A 26,326-nucleotide genomic window follows, 5' to 3' on the forward strand; every position below is an offset into this window, starting at 1 on the left:
TGAGTGATGCAGAGCCCAGAGGTCAAGAGTAAGTGAAGCAAAGGTTAAGTAGTAAATGACTCAGGGATCAGTAGTATGTGATGCAGAGTTCAGGGATCAGTAGTGACACAGAGTTTAGGGATCAGTAGTAAGTGACGCAGAGTTCAGGGAGCAGTAGTGAGCGACGCAGCATTCAAGGAGCAGTAGTGAGCAAAGAGTTCAGGGGTCAGTAGTAAGCAAAGAGTTCAGGGGTCAGTAGTAAGCAAAGAGTTCAGGGGTCAATAATAAGCAACTTAGAATTCAAAGGTCAGGAGTACACGACACAGAGTCCAGGGGTCAGTAGTAAGTGACGCAGAGTTCAGAGGCCAGTATTTACTCAGAGTTTAGTAGTAAGTGAAGCAGACTTTAGGGGCCAGTTGTAAATGCAGAGTTCAAAGTTTGGTAGTAAATTATGCAGAGTTCACAGGTAATTCGTAAGTGATGAAGAGTTCAGAGGTCAGTAGTGAATGATGCAGAGTTCAGAAGTCAGTGGTAAATGCAGAGTTCAGAGGTTCAGTAATAAGTGACACAGAGTTCAGCGGTCAAGATTAAGTGATGCAGTGTTCAGGGGTCAGTAGTAAGTGATGCAAAGGTTCAGCAGTAAGTGACACAGGTTTGGGGTCAGTATAAGTGATGCAGCATTCAGGTATCAGTAGTAGGTGATGTAGAGTTCAGAGGTCAGTAGTAAATGCAGCGTTCAGAAGTCGGTAGCAAATGCAGCGTTCAGAAGTCGGTAGTAAATGCAGCGTTCAGAAGTCGGTAGTAAATGCAGAGTTTAGAAGTCAGTAGTAAATTATGCAGAGTTCACAGGTAATTAGTAAGTGATGAAGAGTTCATAGGTCAGTAGTAAATGATGCAGGGTTCAGAGGCCAGTAGGTAATGATGCAGGGTTTAGAAGTCAGTAGTAAATGATGCAGAGTTCAGCAGTGACGCAGGATTGGGGTCAGTATAAGTGATGCAGCATTCACGGGTCAGTAGTAAGTTAAGCAGAGTCCAGTGGTCAGTAGTGAGGTGAAATTCAGGGGTCAGTAGTATGTGGTGCATAGTTCAAAGGTCTATAGTAACTGATGTAGAGTTCAGGGGTCAGTAGTGAGGTGGAGTTCAGGGGTCAGTAGTAAATGACCCTCTATCTTGAAATACAAGCACACAACCCTCCCCTGCACAGCTTACCATTCCCTCCCATGTAGCAGCAGGTCTTTCCCTGCTTCTGTCACCAGCCCTGGGTCTAGTAGTTGGGGCTAGGAGGACAATAATTTTGCTTTAAAGAAAAATACGTTACCCAGAATAAGGGGAGTCTCAAGCTCCAGCAGGCGGAGGTCATGCTCAGGAGGAATATTGTCATCATCATAAAGATCGTGCGTGAAAGTACGTTTTACAAAGACTTCTGTTCGTTCTTTCTGTGACAATTCAGTAGCTCCCACAAACACTTTGTCCGACCCTACACTGCAAATACAAGTTGGACAAGTTATCTTCATGCTGTTTAGAAAGGAGTTTTACATTTTCTAGATGCAGATTGTCTCAACATTTTACATAACAATCAGAAAATTGAGAAGATTATTGTCCATTAGGGACAGCGACTGCTTCCAGAAATTCTACCCATGAGTAGAGATGAGCAAACGTCTGAAGTGTTTGTAAACAATTCCAGCAGCACTCACACACACTTATGGCCCATACACACGATCCAAAAATCAGACGAAAAATACAGTTTTACGCAATCGTACGATAATCGGATCGTTAGCACAGAGCTTTTGAGAGCCGATCACGACAGGTCATCGGATAGTATTCGATCGGACAAGCACAAAAATTTTCCTCGTACGATAATAATAATAATACATTTTATTTAAAGTGCCCTTTTCATCAAAAGATCTCAAAGTGCTACAGGTTAAAAACAAGAAAATGAAGCAGTTTATACAATAAAACAAACATCTAAAAAGGGACAAAAGGCTTTGTTAAATAGAAATGTCTTAAGATCTTTTTTAAAAGAATCAGTGGATTGAGAAGCCCTCAAAGTGTCAGGTAGGGCATTCCGCAGGCGCGGGACAGCTGCACAAAAGGCCCTGTCTCCCATTGTCCTGAGTCTAGTTCTGGGTATATGAAGAAGGTTTGAGTGAGTGGAACGGAGGGAACGTGTTGTGTTCTGTAGTTTGAGAAGTTCTTTAAGGTAGGAGGGGCATGTCCATGTATGCATTGGTGTGGGAGGAAGGAAACCTTGTACTCAATCCTAGTGGAGACAGGAAGCCAGTGGAGTGAGCGGAGAATGGGAGTGATGTGCTCATGTTTCCGCACTCTCATCAGGATCCTTGCTGCAGAGTTTTGGATGTACTGAAGCCTCTGCAGACTCTTTCTAGGAATCCCAATGAGAAGTGCGTTACAGTAGTCCAGTCTGGATGAGACAAAGGCATGAACCAGCTTTTTGGCATCTGAGAGGGAAAGAATGGGACGAAATTTAGAGATGTTACGGAGATGGTAGAAAGAGGTCTTGCATAGGTGATTTATATGGTCTTCAAAAGTGAGTTGGGAGTCCATTTTTACACCAAGATTTGTAACTGTTGATGAGAGGGGGATGTTAGAACCAGACAAGGTGATGCTGGTTATGGATGATGATTTGGTCTGGTGAGGAGTGCCAATCAGGATGACTTCAGTTTTGGAACTGTTTAATTGTAGAAAGTTATGCTCCATCCATACCTTTATCTCCTCCAGACAGGTGGTGAGTACTGATAGGGATGACTGTGAAGGTGAGGTTTTAGCTGTTGCATTTACATATAACTGTGTGTCATCAGCATAGCATGAAATGAAATTTTGTGTCGGCTGATAATTTGACCAAGGGGGGTGAGATACCAGAACATACGATTTTTGTTTAGTCAATACAGTTGTGGTCCGAAAGTACACTACAGATACATTGCAACACATTACATCACTTCAGATTTTTTTTTCTGTCGTACAAGAATTTGTTACTCTAGTAACCTATTCAATTCCCATATGTGACTAGTAAGCGAAAAAAGGCGGACGATCCGTCGTCCGATTTTCGAATCATGTGTACGGGGCATTTGGCTCCATTCAAACTTGTGCGACTGGTCATACAACTTTGGACATCAAAGTCACATGACAAGTAATTTTCCATGTTTTCCAATGATAATCATTCATATATGTGCGACTTAAAGTTGCATCAACTTCAAAGTAGTTCATGCACTACTTTGGTCCGACTTTCATGCAACTTGAGGGCCATAGACTTCAATGTTGACCCTTAAAAGTTGTATGAAAGTCGTACCTAAATGTTATACAATGAAACAGTTGTGCAACTGTTGTCCATTATCACTGGTCAAAGCCAAAGTCGTATCCAATTTGCATCCAAAGTTGCAAGTATGAATGGAGTCTTAGTGCAGAATTAAACATAAAAAAATAAATGCCAGCTGCATTGTTGTTGCTGAGCTGTGTAGCTTCAATGTTGCCAATGCAGTGCAAGCACACGTGGGCCTAATGACATGTTCAGTAGGAGCAGAGGAAGAAAGAGAAGCACTAATTGACTTAGCAAAAACAGGCTACGCCCCGGCCGCTGACAACCAGCCTGTATTTGGCATTAAAAAATGCTGATGACAGTGACAACAATGCCCCATCTCCTGCTTATACAAACAAGTTTCGAATGGATGCCACCAATTTTTCTCAAGGTCTGAAAATTGATAAGTTGTGGTTTGGCTGATCTTTTAAAAATGTGCAAACCTATAAAATTCTGAATTTCTCATCCAGGAGTGCTATTGAAATCAATAGAAATCCACAGGGGGTTAATGTCTAAAGTAACCCGGAAGATGCTCAACAGTAAAATGACTGCTATAAGAAAATGACAGAATGGACTCTTTTTTTTTTAATAAACAGCCTTAGAGACTGTTCTTTATTGGCATTCTGACTGAGACTAAAAAATTGTGTAGCATCCTGGTAGTAGGCAGGGTTGCTAACAAATTTAGCTTGCTAGGTGGTAACTTGCCTGGCTAATTGATAGAGAGTTCACTGGCTTTTCCCCAACTCTGGATTTGATGCACCTCTGTCTTCTATCACTAGGTGGCATTGTTGCCTGTGGCATTAGAATGACCAGGGCATAGTGAATTCAGACTAGGAGTGGATGGGTTGTCTCAGCCAATTGGCAGGAGTTTCTTTAGTTCCTTGGCCTGCTGGGAGAGCCTATTTATCCGGGAGGAGTCAGGTGATTGGGGTTTCTGTGCCACCTGGACGGCTGTCTGGGTGGACGTGTGTCACAAGGCTTCGGGCTGCTAGGCCAGAAGCCTGTGACCTATCTGGGGAGCACCTGGCTGCTAGGCTGTCTAAGGCCTATCCAGGATTGAAAGAGGAAGTGTGGAGATGGGGCTTCAGGCTGGAAGCCCAACCAAGTTGCAGAGGTTCCACCGGACAGGGGAACTGGATCGTTGCCAGCGGTGAGGGAGAAGCAGTTGCCACAAGGGACAACCACTCCTGTCTCCAGGGGCAAGTGATGATCAAGGCCAGAGGTAAGGGGAGGAATACTCACCAGCGAGGGACAACCATTCCTGTTATCAGAGGCCAGTGTATGGAAGTCTGAAGAAGTACCAAAGCAGCCTTTTCACCAGCTGGGGATGGCGAAGAAGTGGGAAAGCTTCAGCAGAGTGCCAAGCCAGGGACCCAGCGGGTTAGCAGGGGTGATGCTTGAGGAGTTTACAGCGGGTTAGCTGTGGAAGAGCTCAGGGGATCCAATGACATATGGGATCTTGAAGTCTAGTGAGAGACCGGGAGCTCAGTGAGTGAAGATCTACAGTGGGATACCAGGTTACTGTGAGTTATGTGTATGGATCTCTTTTGACTGTTCAAAGTTCAGTTGCCATAGGAGACAGTTGCTGCATCCAGATAAAGGCCCCCTACCTCTACCTGTATAGCTGTCTGCCTATTTTTGCCTCAGAGTCTCCCAAATACTATTGCATCTGCCTAAGGGCGACCTGACCCTAACCCTCTTTCCCCCAGTTCTGTTTAAGAGACAATAAAGCTCTTTTCTTGCATTCCAAAAAGTGACTGGCGCCCATGTTTCCAACTTGCAATACACCTACCATGCCTAATAACCCAAACTACAAGGAAGGAGGTCAGCTCTCCCTGACTCTGGAGGTCACTATTAGGCCTTTGGAGGTCGGGGATGCCACTACAATTGTTTATGGGGGTTTCCCCAAGCCTGGCATCTTTCCCTAACCCCCCCAACCCCCCCCCCCCCCCCCGACCTCTCATTCCCACTTTTCCTTCCCATCTCTTTTCCCCTTGTTTTCCTATTATAACACTTTTTTTCCCTCTTGCCACTCAGTAAAGTCCCGCTTGGTAAAGTTCCATACAGAACGTCATATCCAGGAATAGGAAACTGGAGTTTGATAACTAAATGTACTGCAATGTTGGATTGCCTTTTTAACTTAAATATTTTTATAGACCAGTTGAAATTAAATTAACAGAAAATCAATGGAAAAACCACACCAGGCTGAATAAAAGTGCATGTTATAAAGCAGGAAATTATGCAAATCGATGCAGAATGGTTTGTGAAGGCGCTGGCAGCCTGGTCTGATGAGATGATGGGTCCAGAAAGAAGCCATTTCCTTTAACAATTCTACCAGGGATACCAAGATAGAAGGGGGGGGTGGACCAGATGGTACTGGCAGTTAAGCTAAGGGTGCTAAGACAGCAACAACAAATATAAGCCAGAAATAATCCTGAAATTCAGATTTGGCTATAAGAAGCGATATAATGCAGTCTGAAATAAAATCCAAAATTTGGGTTCAACTCTACTCATGAGTTAGACATGCCATAGCATCATGCAGCTCCTGGTAAAATAATGTCCACAGTAAGAAAGAATCATAATTTTTTTACGTGAATTTGCAGTGAGCAGCAGTCACCAGCCATGTCTCATGGATTATTGTTGCTCCGCAGTAGTGTTTTCCATTCTTGTTCTCAATTTGGGCTATCCAAGGCCATGACGTATAGGTGGCAGCCAGGCCTCCGACCACCCGCCCTGTCCCTCTTTCATCTGTAGCAATCTCAGGTATTGTGATGGGCCCACCTCTCAGCATAGGATCGATGAGTGACCTCCCACAGTTTCCTTTAAAAGAAAAAAAATAAATGTATAAGCTACCTACATTTACCTAGTTAATCATTTGGGACATGCCCTGTATGTGCAAAATCTGGAGAGGGTGAAACAAGCTCATGGATGCAGTAGTAGCTGTAAACTTGTTTCTGTGTTGTACAGTCGCTTCTCTGCATTTGTGGCTATAGACCCCCCTGATCACTTTTACGGCAATCACGGGTGCCAACGCAGCTAGAGTTCAACCCGAGGTGATCATATTCTAGGTCTAGTACTGGCAAATGGGGATCAATTGTCTGATGTTGAGGTGGAGGAAAATTTGGAATCTAGTGATCACTAGACATGTGCATTCGTTTTCGTCAGAATGTATTTTCGTCCGAACTTCGGGTATTTTCATTATCGTTTTAACAAACGATAACGAACATGTAGAATCCAAAAACCGAAAGATCTGACATAAACAAATGCCTTATTTTCGTTTTTGTTGCGACAACAGTTCGATATAGATAGGAGATTCGACATGATGCTGACAATAGCGAACTGTGTCCATCAAACCTGTGGTCGAATGTGCCTAACCTTAACTCTATTAGTCCAAGATTATTCTACATAGAGAGAAAAGATTTGACATTATAGAGAATATGGCAAAAAAGGTTGAATGTGCCTAACCTAACTCTATTAGTCCAAGATTATTCGACAGAGAGAAAAGATTTGACATGAAGATTCGACAAAGCAGTCACTGCGAGCGGACATTTGTGGTTAAATGCTCCACCCATAGGCTATAGAAGAATTCAAATGTTGGTTGACTAGTAATAATAATAATTAATAAATATAATTATTACTAGTGTCCTACAACATTAGAATTCTACTATAGATTGTAGGTGGAACATTCGACTGGAAATGTATGATTGTGGCGTTGTACAGTTTAGCTGCTCCATCGAATCTTCTTAGAACATTCGACAGACACCATAAGCCTCCAATGACAGATTCGACCTTAATTATTTCGGATTTTCGGCCGAATGCATTTTTTAACAAAACAAAATAAAAACGAATTTCAGGAGTAACTAAATAAATGTATTTTTCGGACGCAAACGAAATTCCAAAATATTTCAGTGTACACATGTCTAGTGATCACCAATGTTTTTGGTTTTATTATTAAAACAAGAACTGAAAAATCATACAAAAACAAAAAAGTTTTAGATTTTAAAAGAGCAAATTTTACATAGTTAGGTTGAAAAAAGACACAAGTCCATCTAGCTTAACCAATAATAAAAACAAATAATACAATCCTATATACACAATCCTTCATCCACAGTTGATCCAGAGTTGATCCTCTCCTCTTCTCAAGAGAGAATAAATTCAGTTCCTCTAATCTACCGTCATAGCGGAGTTCCTCTTATCAGTTTGCTTGCCCTTCACGGCACTTTCTCCAGTTCCCAGATATCTGGAACTGGTGTCCAAAACTGAACTGCATATTCCAGATGAGGTCTTACTAATGATTTGTACAGGGGAAAAATTATATCTCTTTCTCTGCAGTCCATAACTCTCTTAATTAGGGATGCACCGAAATTTCGGCCACCGAAACATATCACTACTCTTAATACAAGAAAGGACTTTGTGTGCTTTGGAAACCGCAGCTTGGCATTCATTGCATGCTATTATTAAGCTTATAATCTACCAAACCCCCCAGATCCTTCTCCACTATGGATTCCCCCAGTTGCACTCCCCCTAGTATGTATGATGCATGCATATTCTTAAGCCCCCCCCAAGTGCATAACTTTACATTTATCAACATTAAACCTCATTTGCCACATAGTTGCCCAATTAAACAGTGCATTGAGGTCAGCTTGTAAGTTGGAGACATCCTGTAAGGACGTTATTCCACTACATAGCTTGGTGGCATCTGCAAAGACTGAGATTGTACTTGTCAGAACTCCCAGGATTAAAAAGAATTCCTAAGGTCTCTGCATCATATATTTTGTGAACTTGACAGAAGCCATTTTGCTTTGATTTTTTTTTTTTAAAGAGGTTAACTTAACCACTTCAGCCCCGGAAGGATTTACCCCCTTCCTGACCAGAGCACTTTTTGAGATTCGGCACTGCGTCGCTTTAACTGACAATTGCGCGGTCATGCGATGTGGCTCCGAAACAAAATTGACGTCCTTTTTTTTCCCACAAATAGAGCTTTCTTTTGGTGGAATTTGATCACCTCTACGACTTTTATTTTTTGCGCTATAAACAAAATAAGAGCGGCAATTTTGAAAAAAAACGCATTATTTTTTACTTTTTGCTACAATAAATATCCCCAAAAAATATATAAAAAAACATTTTTTTTTAGGCCGATACATATTCTTCTACATATTTTTGGTAAAAAAAAAAAATTGCAATAAGCGTTTATTGATTGGTTTGCGCAAAAGTTATAGCGTTTACAAAATAGGGGATAGTTTTATGGCATTTTTATTAATAATTTTTTTTTTTACTAGTAATGGCGGCGATCAGCGATTTTTATTGTGACTGCGACGTTATGGCGGACATGTCGGACATTTTTGACACATTTTTGGGACCATTGTCATTTATACAGCAATCAGTGCTATAAAAATGCACTGATTCCTGTGTAAATGACACTGGCAGTGAAGGGGTTAACCACTAGGGGGAGGGGTTAAGTATGTCCTAGGGGAGTGATTCTAACTGTAGGGGGGGATGGGCTGTGTATGTGACGTCACTGATCTCTGCTCCCATGACAGGGAGCAGAGATCCAGTGACACTGTCACTAGGCAAAACGGGGAGATGCTGTTTACAACGGCATCTCCCCGTTCGTACTCTCCGTGAGGCGATCGCAGGTATGCCCGCGGCAATAGAGTCCGCGGGACCCGAGACCCGACTCACAGAGATCGCGGCAGGCGCGTGTGCGCACACGGCGGCAAATTCGAAGTAACGTACAGGTACGTTACTTTGCGCAGCCATGCCATTCTGCCGACGTATATCTATAGGAGCCAGAACCGGTTAAGTTCATTGTCTTTGAAACTAAGAAACCCTCACAAGAGATTTTGTATTTTGAATAATCAGGATATTTCTTGTGCCATGACTTAGGTTAATGACCTGATCCAAACAGTCTCATAACCATATATCTGAGTTTTAGCTAAGATGTCTCAGTCGGTAACCGGTACTATAGAAGGGACGGACTGCACCTAAATAAGGAGGGTGCAGATCTGCTGGGAATGAAGATGGCCAAAAAGTTAGAGGGGTTTTTAAACTAGGCGATGGGGGGGAGGGTCCAGAGACAGAGATAGCCAGCGCGGAAGATATTCCATAGGGTAGTATTGGGGGCATTAGTGGTAGGTTAACCAAAGTACAAAGACACAAGGTGAGTATAGTAGCAAGTCCTAGTTGCAATCTCGAAACACCCAATACGAGGACAATATGCGACCGGTCTAAACTATGTGGCATGTTCACCAATGCCAGGAGCATGGCGGACAAGATGGGTGAACTAGAGATACTGTTGTACGAGGAGGATTTGGATTTTGTTGGAATTTCAGAGACCTGGTTCAACAGCTCTCATGATTGGCTGGCAAACATTCAAGGGTATACCCTATACAGCAAGGATAGAGAGGGTAAAAAAGGGGGAGGGGTATGCCTATATATCAAAAATAATGTACAAGCGAATGTGAGAGATGACATCACTGAGGGAGCTAGAGAGGAGGTGGAATCCTTATGGGTAGAGCTCCAAAGGGATGAAGCTAAGGGGAAAATAATACTGGGAGTATGCTATAGGCCCCCTAACCTGAGGGAGGAAGTGGAGATGGATCTCCTATCACAAATTGGATTAGCAGCAAGGATGGGAAGTGTTATCATAATGGGGGATTTTAATTATCCAGACATAGACTGGGTGGAGGGAACCGTGCATTCATTTAAGGCTCGCCAGTTCCTTAATGTCTTGCAGGACAATTTTATGGGTCAGATGGTAGACGCACCAACTAGAAATAAAACATTACTGGATCTACTGATTACCAACAATACAGACCTGATCACGGATGTGGAAATACGGGGCAATTTAGGTAACAGCGATCACAGGTCAATTAGTTTCAGTATAAATCACACAAATAGGAAACATAAAGGGAACACAAAGACACTGAATTTCAAAAGAGCCAACTTCCCTAAACTACAAACCTTGCTAAAAGGCATAAATTGGGATAAAATATTAGGAACAAAGAATACGGAGGAGAGATGGGTTTGCTTTAAGAGCATATTAAATAAGGGCATTAGCCAATGTATCCCATTGGGTAATAAATTTAAAAGAGCGAACAAAAATCCTGGATTGCTTAACTCCAATGTAAAAATGCATATAAAAGCAAAGGAGAAGGCCTTCAAAAAATACAAGGTTGAGGGATCATCCTCAGCATTCAGACTTTATAAAGAATGCAACAAGAAATGTAAGGGTGCAATTAGGACGGCTAAGATAGAACATGAAAGACACATAGCGGAGGAGAGCAAAAAAAATCCCAAGAAATTCTTTAAGTATGTAAACAGTAAAAAAGGGAGGACAGACCATATTGACCCCATAAAGAATGAGGAAGGACATCTGGTTACAAAGGATGGGGAGATGGCGAAGGTATTGAATTTATTCTTCTCCTCTTCACGAGTGAATCGGGGGGCTTCAGTAACCAAAACTGCAGTGTTTATCCTCATGACACAACACAGGAAGCACCTCCATGGTTAACAGAGGACAGAATTAAAATTAGACTTGAGAAACTTAACATTAATAAATCACCGGGACCAGATGGCTTGCATCCGAGGGTACTTAGGGAACTCAGTCAAGTGATTGCCAGACCGTTGTTCCTAATTTTTACAGACAGTCTACTGACTGGAATGGTACCAGCTCATTGGAGAAAAGTCAATGTAGCACCAATATTTAAAAAGGGCCCAAAATACATCCCTTGGAATTACAGACCAGTTAGCCTAACATCAATAGTATGTAAACTCTTGGAGGGGATGATAAGGGACTATATACAAGATTTTAGTAATAAGAACGGTATCATTAGCAGTAATCAGCATGGATTCATGAAGAATCGTTTTTGCCAAACCAATCTGTTAACCTTCTATGAGGAGGTGAGTTGCCATCTAGATAAAGGAAGGCCCGTAGACGTGGTGTATCTGGATTTTGCAAAAGCATTTGACACAGTTCCCCATAAACGTTTACTGTACAAAATAAGGTCCGTTGGCATGGACCATAGGGTGAGTACATGGATTGAATACTGGCTACAAGGGCGAGTTCAGAGGGTGGTGATAAATGGGGAGTACTCAGAATAGTCAGGGGTGGGTAGTGGGGTTCCCCAGGGTTCTGTGCTGGGACCAATCCTATTTAATTTGTTTATAAACGACCTGGAGGATGGGATAAACAGTTCAATCTCTGTATTTTCAGACGATACTAAGCTAAGCAGGGCAATAACTTCTCCGCAGGATGTGGAAACCTTGCAAAAAGACCTGAACAAATTAATGGGGTGGGCGACTACATGGCAAATGAGGTTCAATGTAGAAAAATTTCAAATAATACATATGGGTGGCAAAAATATGAATGCAATCTATACACTGGGGGGAGAACCTCTGGGGGAATCTAGGATGGAAAAGGACCTGGGAGTCCTAGTAGATGATAGGCTCAGCAATGGCATGCAATGCCAAGCTGCTGCTAACAAAGCAAACAGAATATTGGCATGCATTAAAAGGGGGATCAACGCCAGAGCTAAAACGATAATTCTCCCACTCTACAAGGCTCTGGTCGGGCCGCACCTGGAGTATGCTGTCCAGTTCTGGGCACCAGTCCTCAGGAAGGATGTACTGGAAATGGAGCGAGTACAAAGAAGGGCAACAAAGCTAATAAAGGGTCTGGAGGATCTTAGTTATGAGGAAAGGTTGCGAGCACTGAACTTATTCTCTCTGGAGAAGAGACGCTTGAGAGGGGATATGATTTCAATTTACAAATACTGTACTGGTGACCCCACAATAGGGATAAAACTTTTTCGCAGAAGAGAGTTTAATAAGACTCGTGGCCACTCATTACAATTAGAAGAAAAGAGGTTTAACCTTAAACTACGTAGAGGGTTCTTTACTGTAAGAGCGGCAAGGATGTGGAATTCCCTTCCACAGGCGGTGGTCTCAGCGGGGAGCATTGATAGCTTCAAGAAACTATTAGATAATCACCTGAATGACCGCAACATATAGGGATATACAATGTAATACTGACACATAATCACACACATAGGTTGGACCTGATGGACTTGTGTCTTTTTTCAACCTCACCTACTATGTAACTATATGTCTAGGAAATTGATAGTTTTTGATAGTTTGTGTTTTTCTAAGCTAAAGTCAAAAGGTTATTCAATTATTAAATAAAATCAATTCTTATACAACACTGCCCCCTGGTGGTGAAAATATTAGAAGTCCAAGATGGCCACCCAGATGAGGTTGTCATGGTTACATGGAAACAACCCGTCGTTTGAAATCATCAATTACGTAGTAGTGACACACACACCCATTTTTGGGGTGGAATAAAAAGTATACAGTAAAGTTTGGGGGATAATGGCTCCATGGGACAAAGTGCATAAACCGTTTAAACTTTAAACCAAAAGGCTTTTATATGTAAGCAAATCAAAAATAAAGCTTCATTAAGCACACAGCACAAAAATATAAAACAAAGTCTGCTTATCTTCAGCACAAAGAAAATTAAAGAAAAGGCATGTACAGTTTGTGGCTGGGTCTTCACCCCAGAGTTTTAAGAGTCCTTGTTGAATCTTTAGCAGCTTCCAAACAGATACACAGCTCATCATGACAGGTGTAATCACCTACTCCTCCTCACCACCACCTCTAATACTACTTCCCTGTGGTCAGGAGTGGAGGCTCTTTCCCACCCGAATATCACTTCAGAGCCTGCCAAATTCCGGGTCCCAAATAACTCTCTATTAAGACAGAGAGGACTGCGAGTCAGTCCTCTCCTGATTGACTACTCCTGGGAATTCCTCACCCATTCTGGGCGACCCCCTGAACTCTACCGCACTTCCCTTAAAGGGACCATACCCCAACTATCGGTGCAATATAGCACCCATCCAGGACCCAACCTTGGCGTCCTGTACAATACACATAGCTGAAAAGGAAGAGACAAAGAATTTTCAGACAAAAAGAATCTTGGAAGGCAAAAGGATGTTGAGATCTTGAGTACGGAAGAATGTAGGAATGTTGGAGAAGTCCTTTGAACATCCAGTTGATACTTCTCAAAACAAAAGAGCCTTAAGCCATGGTAAATTATTAATGTTTTTATTTTACCTTGTGGGTAATTGAAATTGTTTGAGAATATGCTTAACTAAACTAATCAATGTTGGTAGTGTCAGTTTTGGGAGCGAGTTGATTTATAACTGCAGTATGAGTTCTTCTTCTTTTTAAACAAAGATAAATATCTTGTTATAGCTCAACAAACCTAACTTCAAAGTATTATGATTGGATTAGGTTATAGTATGTGTTGAACCATAGATTCATTCTAAATTTATTTTTATTTTAACAATTAGTCTTGGTTAAATCACCAAGTTCGTATGTGGTTAACAAAATTGTCCATATAGTGTAAAAGAGGTTTAAGTGTTGATTTGTTTTGAGAAGAATCACAAGTGTTAAAGTCAACACCTAGCTTGTTTACATAAGTCTGTAGAGCCATGGCAAGCTATTTACTAAGTGTTACTACATATAAGTTTACTAAGTGTTGAAATATGACATGTTGTAACAAGAGTTTAGGGTAAAATGTATTATCTGTATTTCCAATATATATTTGAAAGTATATATTATCTTTTTGTATTATCACCAATTATCACTGATATTATTTTAAAATGAATTTTTAGTTAATATATATTTTTAGCACATTGTTGTACTCACTCGTCTTCAAACTATCATGGATAAACAAATTTGAATTAATTGGTTGTATTGTGGAATAATGAGAATCTCCTAAAAGCACAGATTTTGCATAATTTCATAAATATAATATTGTTTTAATATTTCAGTATAAACATTGACATTTTTAATCCCAAACCCTATATAAATTCATAAATATATTAAAAGGTAAGGGTCCCAACACTGAACCTTGGGGTACACCACTGATAACCTTAGACCATTTAGAGTAAGAATCATTAACCATTACTCTCAGAATTCGGTCTTTTAGACAGTTTTCTATCCATTTACAAACGGATCTTTCCAAGCTGTAGACTTTACCTTAGACATTAGTCGTGTGTGGGGAACTATGTCAAATGCTTTTGCAAAATTCAAGTATACCACATCCACAGCCACCCCTCTGTCCAAGGTTTTACTTACCTCCTCATATTTTGCTTAAATGGGGGAATTTCTGAAAAATGTATTGAAAGGTTGGAGTAAGACAACAGGAGTCAGTAATCAGTGGGCACTGTTAACGTCTACTATCCTGTAGGCAACTAGGTTATATGTCAAATTACTAAGTGTAAACTGAAGAAAAGATCAATGTGGTTCACTAAAGAGGTAAGTAGGACAGTAAAAGGGAAAAAAATATCAGCACATTATTTAAGGAAACAAGAAATGTAGCTGATAGAGAAGTGCATAAAAATAGGCAAAGGGAGGGCCATACACATTATTAGTGCTGCCAAAGCACAGAAAGAGGAGGAAATTATTAAATCTATTAAGAAAGGGACAAAACCTTTTTTGGCTTCTCAGAAATAAATCATACTAGCAATAACAAGTTGGGGAATCGTATTGGTTCTTGTAATGATGATTCATTTTTAGGATTTCTGGAGACAGGTAACAGAGGAGCTGGCTTGGTTAAAGCTTTATAAAACAAGGGGCCCTGATGGTATTCATCCCAGAGTTCTAAGAGAACTTTTAGGTATAGTTGTTGGACCATTAACAGACCTTTTTGATAGATAGATAGATATATATATATATATATATATATATATATATATATATATATCTCTCTCTCTCTCTCTCTCTCTCTCTCTCTCTCTCTCTCTCTCTCTATATATATATATATAGTAGCAGAGCGTCCCAGAGAGAGCCAGGAAAAGTCCTGTTCGGGGTTTATACATCATCCCAGGCTCCTCTCATACAGGTTCAGGGATCTCTGATCCATGGTCCAGTTCAGGTCTTGGTCCTCTCCCCCAGGCTAATTTAAGCTCACCTGAGCAGACAGCCTTTGCTCTTGGCCTGGGATACTCAGACAACTTCTGTGTAGGAGAGCAAAAAGGTATGTGGAAGCTGACAAGCTGTAGGCTTGCTCAGCCTGGTAATTAGGATCTGTAAATATTGTTTAGTTAGTGCCGAGACACGGCTAGGTTTTGTTTTGGCTATTTTTGTTCCTATTTGTTTTTTTAGAACACTGTACAGCACTTGTATATAGACTTGTATATATCACAAATAAACACCGCACTGTTATTCACTATTTTACTGGATTTGGTATCTGTGCCTGAAAGACTGCTCATCCCAGGGAGCTTTGTACCTGCTACCTGTCCCCCAGGTTACAATATATATTACACACACACACATATATATATATATATATATATATATATATATATATATATATATATATATGCACACATACACACACACACACACACACACATTATATATAGGTATTGAACATGTCACCATTTTTCTAGGTAAATATATTTCTAAAGGTGCTATTGACATGAAAATTTTCACCATGTCGGTAACAACCCATGCAATCCATACAAAGAAACCAAAACAAATACGTTCAGAAATGAAAGTTGTGTAATAAAATGGAATGACACAGGGAAAATTTATTTTAATACTCCGTACCAAAGCCTTTGGCAATGACAGCTTCAAGACGCCTCTCGTATGGAGAAACTAGTCTCATGCATTGTTCAGGTGTGATTTTGGCCCATTCTTCCACACATTCTTCAATTCTTGAAGGTTTCTGAGGGCCTCTTCTATGAACTCAGATCTTTAGTTCTTTCCATAGATTTATTATTGGATTCAAGTCAGGAATTGGCTGGGCCATTATAGCAGCTTTATTTTCTCTTTGAAACCAATTGAGAGTTTCCTTGGCTTTGCGTATGGGATCATTGTCTTGCTGAAATGTCCACCCTTGTTTCATCTTCATCATCCTGGTAGATGGCAGCAGATTTTTATCAAGAATGTCTTGGTACATTTTTCCCCCACACCATGATGTTTGGTGTTTTTGGGGTGATGTACAATGTCATTTGACCTCCAGACATGGTGTGTATTATGGCATCCAAAAATTTAAATTTTGATCTCATCTGACCAGACTATACTCTCCCAGTATTTTACAGGCTTGTCTAAATGTTGTGCAGCACACTTTAAACGAGCTTCAACATGCTTTTTCTTCAGCAATGGAGTCTTGCATGGTGAGCGTGCATACAGGCCATGGTGGTTGAGTGCATTACATTTTTGAAACAAATGTATCTGCTAATTCCAGGTCTTTCTGAAGCTCTCTACAAGTGGTCCTTGGCTCTTTGACAACTCTTCTGATAATGCTTTTCACTCCTGTCAGAAATCTTGCGAGGAACACCTGGTCCCGGCCGGTTTATGGTCAAATTATGTTATTTCCACTTCCGGATTATGGCCCCAACAGTGTTCACTGGAACATTCAAAAGTTTAGAAATTCTTCCGTAACCAACGCCAACAGTAGGTTTTGCAACACTAAGATTGCAAAGGTCTTGAGAGAGCTCTTTGCTTTTGCCCATGAGAGGTTTCCTGAGCGACACCTTGGTAATGAGACACCTTTTTATAGGCAATCAGTTGAGACTGAACCAGCTGATATTATTTTTCACTGACAAGGGGCAGGATGGCTTTCCAATTACTAATAGATTTCAGCTGGCGTCTTGGCTCTCTATACCTTTTTCCACCTCCCTTTCTTCATTTGTTTAAAGGAGTTGTAAAGGCAGAAGGTTTTATCTTAATGCATTCTATGCATAAAGATAAAATACCTTCTGTGTGTAGCAGCCCACCTAGCACCCCCCAATTACCTACCTGAGCTCCTCTCTCCAGTAATGTCTTCAATCCCCTCAGCCATCCAGTACACTCCTGATTGGCTGAGACAGAGCAGTGGTGCCACTGGCTCCCGTGGCTGTCAAAGTCAGTCAGCCAGCCAATCAGGTGAGAGGAGGCATGGCCAGGTCGGGGCTCGGTGTCTGAATGGATACACGAAGCTCTGACTCGGCTTGGGTGCCCCCTGTAGCAAGCTGCTGGCTGAGGGGAACTTAAAGGAGGGAGGGGCCAGGAGCAGCAAAGAGGGACCCAAGAAGAGGAAGATCTGGGCTGCTCTGTACAAAACCAACTGCACAGAGGAGGTAAGTATAACATGTTTTTGTTTTTTTTAAACAAGCCTTTTCAAATCAAATTTTTGCGGTGTCATTCCATTTTATTACACAGAACTTAATTTCTGAACTTCTTTGTTTTGGTTTCTTTGTATGTATGGATTGCATAGGTTGGTACCTCCAGCAGGCCACTGGTGTGAATGTCTGATCAAACAATTAGAAACAGACTTCATGACTTGGGGACCCAACATCATCTAGTAAGCCCTATGCTCACTGCCCGGCATCATGGAGCTCGATTGGCATTTGCCAATGAACACCAGCAATGGCAGTTCTGCCACTGGCGCACCGTGCTTTTCATAGATGACAGCAGGTTCACTCTGAGCACATATGACAGACGTAAAGGGGTCTGGAAAAGCTGTGGAGAACGTTATGCTGCCTGTAACATCATTCAGAATGACCGCTTTGGTGATGGGTCAGTAATGGTCTGGGGAGGCATATCCATGGAGGGACACACAGACCTCTACAGGCTAGACAATGGCACCCTGACTGCCATTAGATTTAGGGATGAAATGCTTGGACCCATTGTCAGATCCTATCCTCGTGCAGTGGGTCCTGGGTTCCTCTTGGTGCACCACAATGCCCGGCCTCATGTGGTGAGAGCATGCAGCCAGTTCCTAGAGGATGAAGGAATTGATACCATTGAATGGCCCCCATGCTCGCCTGACCTAAATCCAACAGAACGCCTCTGGAACATTAGGTTCTGGGTCATCCGACACCGCCAGGTTGCACCTCCAGTCTGTTCAGGAGCTCAGTGATGCCCTGCTCCAGATCTGGCAGGAAATACCCCAGGACACCATCCATCATTTTAGGAACATGTTCCGACGTTGTCAGGCATACATACAAGCACGTGGGGGCCATACAAAATACTGAGTACCATTTTGAGTTGCTGCAATGACATTTTAGCAAAATGGACTAGCCTGCTGCATAATTTTTTCACTTTGATTTTTGGGGTGTCTTTGAATTCAGTGCTCGGTACGTTGATAATTTTAATTTCCATCAAACGATGGAAACGATCCTTTTGCTCCTTTAATTTTTTCAAAGTGTTCCTTGAATTTTTTTTTAACAGTGTGCGATTGGGTATATATTATATATACATACATAAATACATACATACATACATACATACATACATACATACATACGTACACACACAGTATCTCACAAAAGTGAGTACCCCCCTCACACTTTTGTAACTATTTTCCCCTAGTCAGTGCCACCCCCCCCAGTTAGAAAACACCTAGGGAACACAGTTAACCCCTTGATTGCCCCCTAGTGTTAACCCCTTCCCTGCCAGTGACATTTATACAGTAATCAGTGCATTTTTATAGCACTGATTGCTGTATAAATATCACTGGTCCCAAAAATGTGTCAAAAGTGTTCAATTTATCCGCCGCAATATAGCAGTCCCGATATAAAAAAAAAAAATCAAAAATCGCTGATGGCCACCATTACTAGCAAAAAAAAATGTAATAAAAATGCCATAAATCTATCCCCTATTTTATAGACGATATTTAACTTTTGCGCAAACCAATCAATATACGCTTATTGCGTATTTTTTTTTTTTTTTTTTTTTACCAAAAATATATAGAAGAATACATATCGGCCTAAACTGAGGAAAACTTTTTTTTTTTTTTAAATTTGGGATATTTATTATAGCAAAAAGATAAAAAAAAGATAGTGTTTTTTTCAAAATTGTCGCTCTTTTGTTTATAGCGCAAAATATAAAAAACGCAGAAGTGATCAAATACCACCATAAGAAAGCTCTATTTGTGGGGAAAAAAAGGAAGTAAATTTTGTTTGGGTACAGAGACGCACGACCACGCAATTGTCAGTTAAAGCGATGCAGTGCCGTATTGCAAAAAATGGCCTGGTCAGGAAGGGGGTAAATTCTTCCGGGGCTGAAGTGGTTAAAGTGCAACAGCACTGAAAGCTGAAAATTGGCCTGGGCAGGAAGGGGGTAAAAGTGTCCAGTATTGAGATGGTTAATGCTAGATCATTACTCTATAAGAGGGTTTTTCAGAAATGAACGCAAATGATTTCTGGTCCTGGGGGGACACTTTCTTCCTGCCCAGTTATCCCCATCTAATCAGCCTCCTTTAGCCCAGAATGGCTGACATCATGGGAAAAAAAACCTGCACGTAGTTTCATAGAAAACCAACATTTCTATAGTTTTGTCAAATAAGGAAAGCTTTATATATGTGCATTTGTTATCATATGCCACATTACATAAATGCAATTTCAATTTTTTTTTCTACATCTCGGATCTGGATGGGAAGGATTATAACCACACAGGTGTTTTTTTTTTTTTTTCTTTAATCAGTTCATTTATACATACTAACAAGTCTAAAAAAAAAAAAAAAAAAAAAAAGGAAGGCAGAACAAAACTAACCATTTTCTTTGCCTGTTTCCAGGGACCGCAGTGTTTTTGGAGTACCATCACTATAATGGAGGTAAAACCCGCGGCTGGTCCCAGACGAGTCAGTGTGGAAATGAAGTGTTAAATGGCCACCTCTGGATTGCAAGGTCAGATTGGAGACGTTTCCACATAGGGCAACTAGAACAAGATGAAAGCCATTTTACCAGAAGACAATATATGGGGACTACCTTTACTTCAATTAGAGCTAAACGCCAGGTAGAAATTAAAAACACAAGTTAAAGCAGATCAGTCATTATTAAAGTAACTAGAGGCAAAACTTTTGTCAGTTTTGGGTATAGCGGAAAGGGATTAGAACACCTGTCAGTTTTTATTGTCGTCTGCAGGGGCGTTGCTAGGTGGGAAAAAGACCAGGGTCTTCAGCCCGAAGTCTGAGCCTGACACCGAGGGGGGGGGGGGGTAAGCTCACCTGCTGGTTGCTGCCTGGCTTACCAGTGTCCATCAATGCTGACCACTGAAAACTAACCTACCTGACATACACTAACCATTACACTGACCTACCTGACACACACTGACCGTTACTCTGACCTACCTGACACACACTGACCATTACACTGACCTACCTGACCATTACACAGACCTACCTGACACACACTGACCGTTACACAGACCTACCTGACACACACTGACCGTTACACAGACCTACCTGACACACACTGACCGTTACACAGACCTACCTGACACACACTGACCGTTACACAGACCTACCTGACACACACTGACCGTTACACTGACCTACCTGACACACACTGACCGTTACACTGACCTACCTGACACACACTGACCGTTACACTGACCTACCTGACACACACTGACCGTTACACTGACCTACCTGACACACACTGACCGTTACACTGACCTACCTGACACACACCGACCGTTACACTGACCTACCTGACACACACTAACCGTTACACTGACCTACCTGACACACACTGACCTACCTGACACACACTGACCATTACAATGACCTACCTGACCCACACTGACCATTACACTGACCTACCTGACCCACACTGACCATTACACTGACCTACCTGACCCACACTGACCATTACACTGACCTACCTGACACACACTGACCATTACACTGACCTACATGGCACACACTGACCTACCTGACATACACTGGTCATTACACTGACCTACCTGACCCACACTGACCATTACACTGACCTACCTGACATACACTGACCATTACACTGACCTACCTGACGCACACTGACCATTACACTGACCTACCTGACCCACACTAACCATTACAGTGACCTACCTGACACACTGACCTACCTGATGCACACTGACCATTACACTGACTTACCTGACACACACTGACCTAACTGACGCACACTGACCTACATGACACACACTGACCATTATAATCTACCAGACGCACACTAACCGTTACACTGACCCACACTAACCATTACACTGACCTACCTGACGCACACTGATCATTACACTGACCCAGACCCACACTGACTTACCTGACCATTACACGTGACGTCAGACTTCAGCTGACCGTGACCTCCAGCTCCTCCTGCAGCTCAGCCGTAGTGTGCGGCGCCGGTGGGCCCATCCCAGGAGACTGCAGGCAGCCGGAGACAGGAAAGGACAGAAGATGAGAGCCGCCCACCCGAGCACCGAGTGGGGATCTTCTTATAGTGACGCGGCCGCATTGTAATTCCCGCCTTCTGGAGCCTGCAGCGCCTATGATAGACGTCCCACGGTCTTGGCATTGGACCAGTTGCATGTCCATCATAAGCACTGCAGGCTCCACCAGGCGGGACCTGCTATGTCACTCGGTCACGCTCAGAGTCAGATCGGTCCCCACTCAGGGCTAATACATTTGTGAATGCCTGGGCTTTTTGGGGGCCCACTCGGGGCTCCAGCCCCCCTTAGCCCCCCTCCCGACACCACTGGTTGTCTGTGACCCAGTTAGGGAGATTCATCCTCTCCATTTGTCCTGTTTACTGTTATAAATTAAAGTGAAAGTAAAAAAATCCGGAATTTTGGGGTTGGCATCAGAACAGTAATGCTCCGTACACACGGTCGGATTTTCCGATGGAAAATGTCCGATCGGAGCGTGTTGTCGGAAATTCCGACCGTGTGTGGGCTCCATCGGACATTTTCCATCGGATTTTCCGACACACAATGTTGGAGAGCAGGAGATAAAATTTTCCGACAACAAAATCCGTTGTCGGAAATTCCGATCGTGTGTACACAAATCCGACGGACAAAGTGCCAGGCATGCTCAGAATAAATAAAGAGATGAAAGCTATTGGCCACTGCCCCGTTTATAGTCCCGACGTACGTGTTTTACGTCACCGCGTTCAGAACGATCGGATTTTCCGACAACTTTGTGTGACCGTGTGTATGCAAGACAAGTTTGAGCCAACATCCGTCGGAAAAAATCCTAGGATTTTGTTGTCGGAATGTCCGAACAAAGTCCGACCGTGTGTACGGGGCATAATAGTAAAATCTTCCAATGGGTACACTAGTTCTAGTGACACATCTGGGAGTCCCTCACTTTGGAGGGATTTCTCCTTACTTCCTGTTTTGGCTATGGGACAGGAAGTGAAAGGAAATCCTCCTTATGGCGAAAACAAAACAAAACGACGAAGAAAGGGTTATCCCTTGCTCTATCCAAAATGGAATAGAAAAAAAAAACCAAAAAAAAAAAACAAGTTTTGCCTTTAGTTACACTTTAATACATCATTAAGGCCTCATGCACATGAGACGTTTTTACAGCTGCTCCTAGGGGCGTCTGATGTTTTTTTCCCCTGCCTCTAAACGTCCCTCTATGTTATCCTAGGTGTTTATGCACAAATAGGCTTTTTCGCAGCATTTAGTGGCAGGGAAAAAAAAAACAAAAAAAAAAAAACACCCAGGAGCAGCAGAATTTGGGCAGAAAAAAAAGCTTGACGCTACTAAATGCTAGTGCTTGAGTATTAATTCATTTCAATGGCCAGGGTAAATTATTTATTCTGGCCAATGAAATGAACGCACGCCCAAGAGCTTGACACCTGCGAAAGCTCCTAAAAGCTTTAGACACTTTTACAAGCTTCTTGCATTTCTTCCTGCTAAAATGCTGCTGGCTTCTAGGAGAGTTAAAAACAATGTCCTGTGTGCATGAGGCCTAATGTATTTTGTAAATGCAAGCAGTGCAAGTACATGAATTTGACCTGGCATCAGCATCTTGCAGTCCCCTGTACAGCAGAGCCGAGAGAGGGAGAATCGGCACAATGAGACAATCAACTGTGCTGCAGCTCAAATGGCTTACCGCTAAGAGGAAAGAGAGCAATATGTACTGGAGACACAAAAGGAAAATAAGAAGCCTGACCAATAAGAAGAAACCTGACCAAAACTAGGGGAACCCATTTGGCCGGCTTCTGTCGAAGGGGCATGACCAAAAAAGGTCTGCTGACTGGCTCCAGGTCAGGGCTCTCAGTCAATGGTTGTCAGAACACAATAGAACAGCAGAGGAGATCACTGTACTAACATCAGATTGTTAGTATGGTGGCTCCGACCTAAACTGTTAGTTTTTTTTTCGTTCAGCCCGCTGGGTTGAATGAAAAAAAAAAAAAAAAATAGGAGTGTGTACAAGGCTTAAGACTTAAAAAGGTTTTGTCTTTAAACACGTAAAAGGAAAAAAAAAACACTTACACCTGGCTAAGAATTGATGTCCCCTCACTTTGTGGGTATAAAAAAAAAAAAAAAATTAAAGTTTGGATAATGATACAGCCTAAATGTGTTCTGACAAAATTACAAGTGTGTCCCAGCAGTTAGACTGCATAGACTGCAGTATAAAACGGGGACTAGAGGAAAAAATCATTTATCCAGGTCATTGTATAACTAGTAGTGATTATTCACATCAATTTGAACTGGTTTAGTCATCAAGCATCCAAGTGACCTCTTCATTTTTAATGCCGTGTAGACACGAGCGGACTCTGAAGGACTTTTTGCCAGACTTTCAACAGAGTTCCGACGCAACAGACTTGCCTACACACGATCACACCAAAGTCCGACCGTCTAGAACGTGGTGACGTACACCAGGTCCGACGAGGCTATAAAACGGAAGTTCAATTGCAAGTGCACCACCCTTTGGGCCCCTTCTGCTAATTTCGTGTTTATCTCGTGTTAGTAGTAGTTTGGTTAGAGACGATTCGCACTTTTCAGACTCATGTTTTTTTCAGATCGTTTAACTGTTTAGTTTGTGCTTGTGGGGTTTGTATCTGCTTTTCAGTGTGTGTAGTCAGTTCGCATTGGTTTAGTCAGTGCGTTCTTGTCCGCTCGTTGCTGATTTTCAGCTCGCTCTTCACAGGCCTTGCTGTTCTTTCAGTGCGTTCTGTTTAAGTTCGTTCTGACCAGCCAACCCTTTTGAAGCCACGTTGCGTGTACATACTCGTCGTAGAGTTTGTGCTTTGCTTGGGCTAGGTGTTGTAGTTAAGTCTTCGACCCAAGCCCAGTCCATGAACAGGGTGGGGAGGAGTTCATGGACCAAGAATTGGTTGCTCCAGCGTGACCAATTCTCTCACATGCCTTTGCTTCGTGAGATCCGTGAGAATAATCCTGACGATTTCAGGAACTTTCTCAGGACGATGGACCCCGTTTTTCACCGTTTGTTGGCTTTGCTGACCCCTTATATCAGCAGGCAGGATACCTGCATAAGGCAAGCCATCACTCCGGAGCAGAGGCTAGTCACCACGTTGCGGTATTTGGCGACTGGGAGAAGCCTGCAGGACCTTAAGTTCTCGACAGGCATCTCCCCCCAGGCTCTGGGGATCATTATCCCAGGGACCTGTTCTGCCATAATTCAGGTCCTGCAGAAGGACTATATTAAGGTAAGATTTTTCCTTTAACATCACATTTTATTGTATTTAATGTTTAATGTTTGCTAATGTATTGCATTTCTTTCCTCAATCCCCAATTACCATGATTGCATTATGCTGTGAATGTCCCCTTTGTCCTCATGCATGCTGTAATCTTTCAATGCTCCTTTTTTGTCCTTCATGCATATTTGCCTTCACTAACCTCCCCAGCATGCAATGCTGGGCCCATATCCACCTAGTCAAGTCACTTAATGTATTTTGTCAGCTCCATTGTAGTGCTTTACCCTATACACCCCCTTAAAATGTTTCCAAATGGTCTGTGTGTCCTTAAATTAATTTATGCCCCCCCCCTTAAAATGTGTCCAAATGGTATGTGTGTCCTTAAATTAATTTATAAGCCCCCCTTAAATTTTATCAATGGGCCATCAGAGGGGGTGAGGAATCTGATAAGTGGGCCTTATATTTTATTCTTTAAATAATAATTAAAATAAATGTTATACTGATGTTGGGCAAGAATGTTTTTTTGTGTAATCTGCTTGCAATGTTATGTGCAAAAGTACTTATATTTTTTTTCTCTTGGTTCACTCCTCAGTTTCCTTCAACACCACAGGAATGGCAGACTGTGGCATCCCATTTTGCCCAACAAGTATATCTTGGGACTTTGCCTCATGCGTTTTATTTATGTACGTTTTAATATGTACATTTTATGTGTATACATCTGACCTGTATTGAGCGCTGCACTGCTATATTTTGTGTATGCCTTTTTAGGTTTTGTATATTGACCTACAGTGTCCAGCTGCTGAGTTTTAGTAATTCGGTTTTGCGCTGTCTGTTTCTTCTGTTTAAGCATCCCATTTTGCCACCCGTTGGGACTTTCCCAACTGTGGAGGGGCTATAGATGGAAAGCACGTCCACATCATGCCACCACCCCATTCGGGGTCATACTATTTTAATTATAAGGGGTTTAATTGTGTTAATGGCACTGGTGTCGGCACAATATGAATTTCTGTATGTGGACGTGGGGAAGAATGTCCGGATGTCGGATGGAGGAGTCTTCGCCCAAATGGAGTTCTACCAGCGTCTCCAGAGTGGTGGCCTGAGATTGCCACCTGATGCGGATAACGTGGATGGACTCCCCTTTGTCTCCATTGCAGATGAAGCCTTCGTTCTGGGCGAGCACCTGATGAGGCCATTCCCCCAAAGGACCCTCACCCCGGAGAGGAGGATTTTTAACTACCAGCTGGCCAGAGCAAGAAGAGTTGTGGCGAATGCCTTTGGGATAATGGCCAGCCAGTTCCGCCTGTTTCTGACAGCAATCCATCTGGCGGAATACAAACTTAATCATATTGTCCTAGCATGCTGCATCCTGCACAATTTTTTAAGAAAAAATGCCAGAAATGATATTTCATCAGTTGGGCCTGAGGCTCTGAATCCTCTGACAGGCCTGGATACTGGCCGCACTGGCTTGGCCCCCCAAAGTGCCCGTGATGTTAGGGAGAAATATGTTACTTATTTTAAAGGTGGGGGGGGGTCGGGCATTGCAATGCCAGACAATGTCTGATTTTTATTAATAAAAATATAATCATCAGATAAAATCTTGAAATTTATTTAT

The 26,326-nt window shown here is 42.2% G+C and overlaps 1 protein-coding gene across 1 annotated transcript in view; it reads right to left on the minus strand.

The window, feature by feature from the left end:
- OVCH1 (ovochymase 1) overlaps positions 1–26,326 on the minus strand; it is a 177,967-nt gene that overhangs the window by 7,683 nt on the left and 143,958 nt on the right. Inside the window, exons 23-25 of the mRNA XM_073623594.1 lie at positions 19,838–20,002; positions 5,884–6,112; positions 1,298–1,461 (exon numbers count right to left, since the gene is read on the minus strand). Coding sequence (XP_073479695.1) covers positions 1,298–1,461; positions 5,884–6,112; positions 19,838–20,002 — 558 coding nt within the window. The remainder of the gene's footprint in view (positions 1–1,297; positions 1,462–5,883; positions 6,113–19,837; positions 20,003–26,326) is intronic.

This window comes from Aquarana catesbeiana, linkage group LG03, assembly GCF_042186555.1.
Source record: "Aquarana catesbeiana isolate 2022-GZ linkage group LG03, ASM4218655v1, whole genome shotgun sequence".
In the NCBI taxonomy this organism is placed as follows: Eukaryota; Metazoa; Chordata; class Amphibia; order Anura; family Ranidae; genus Aquarana; species Aquarana catesbeiana.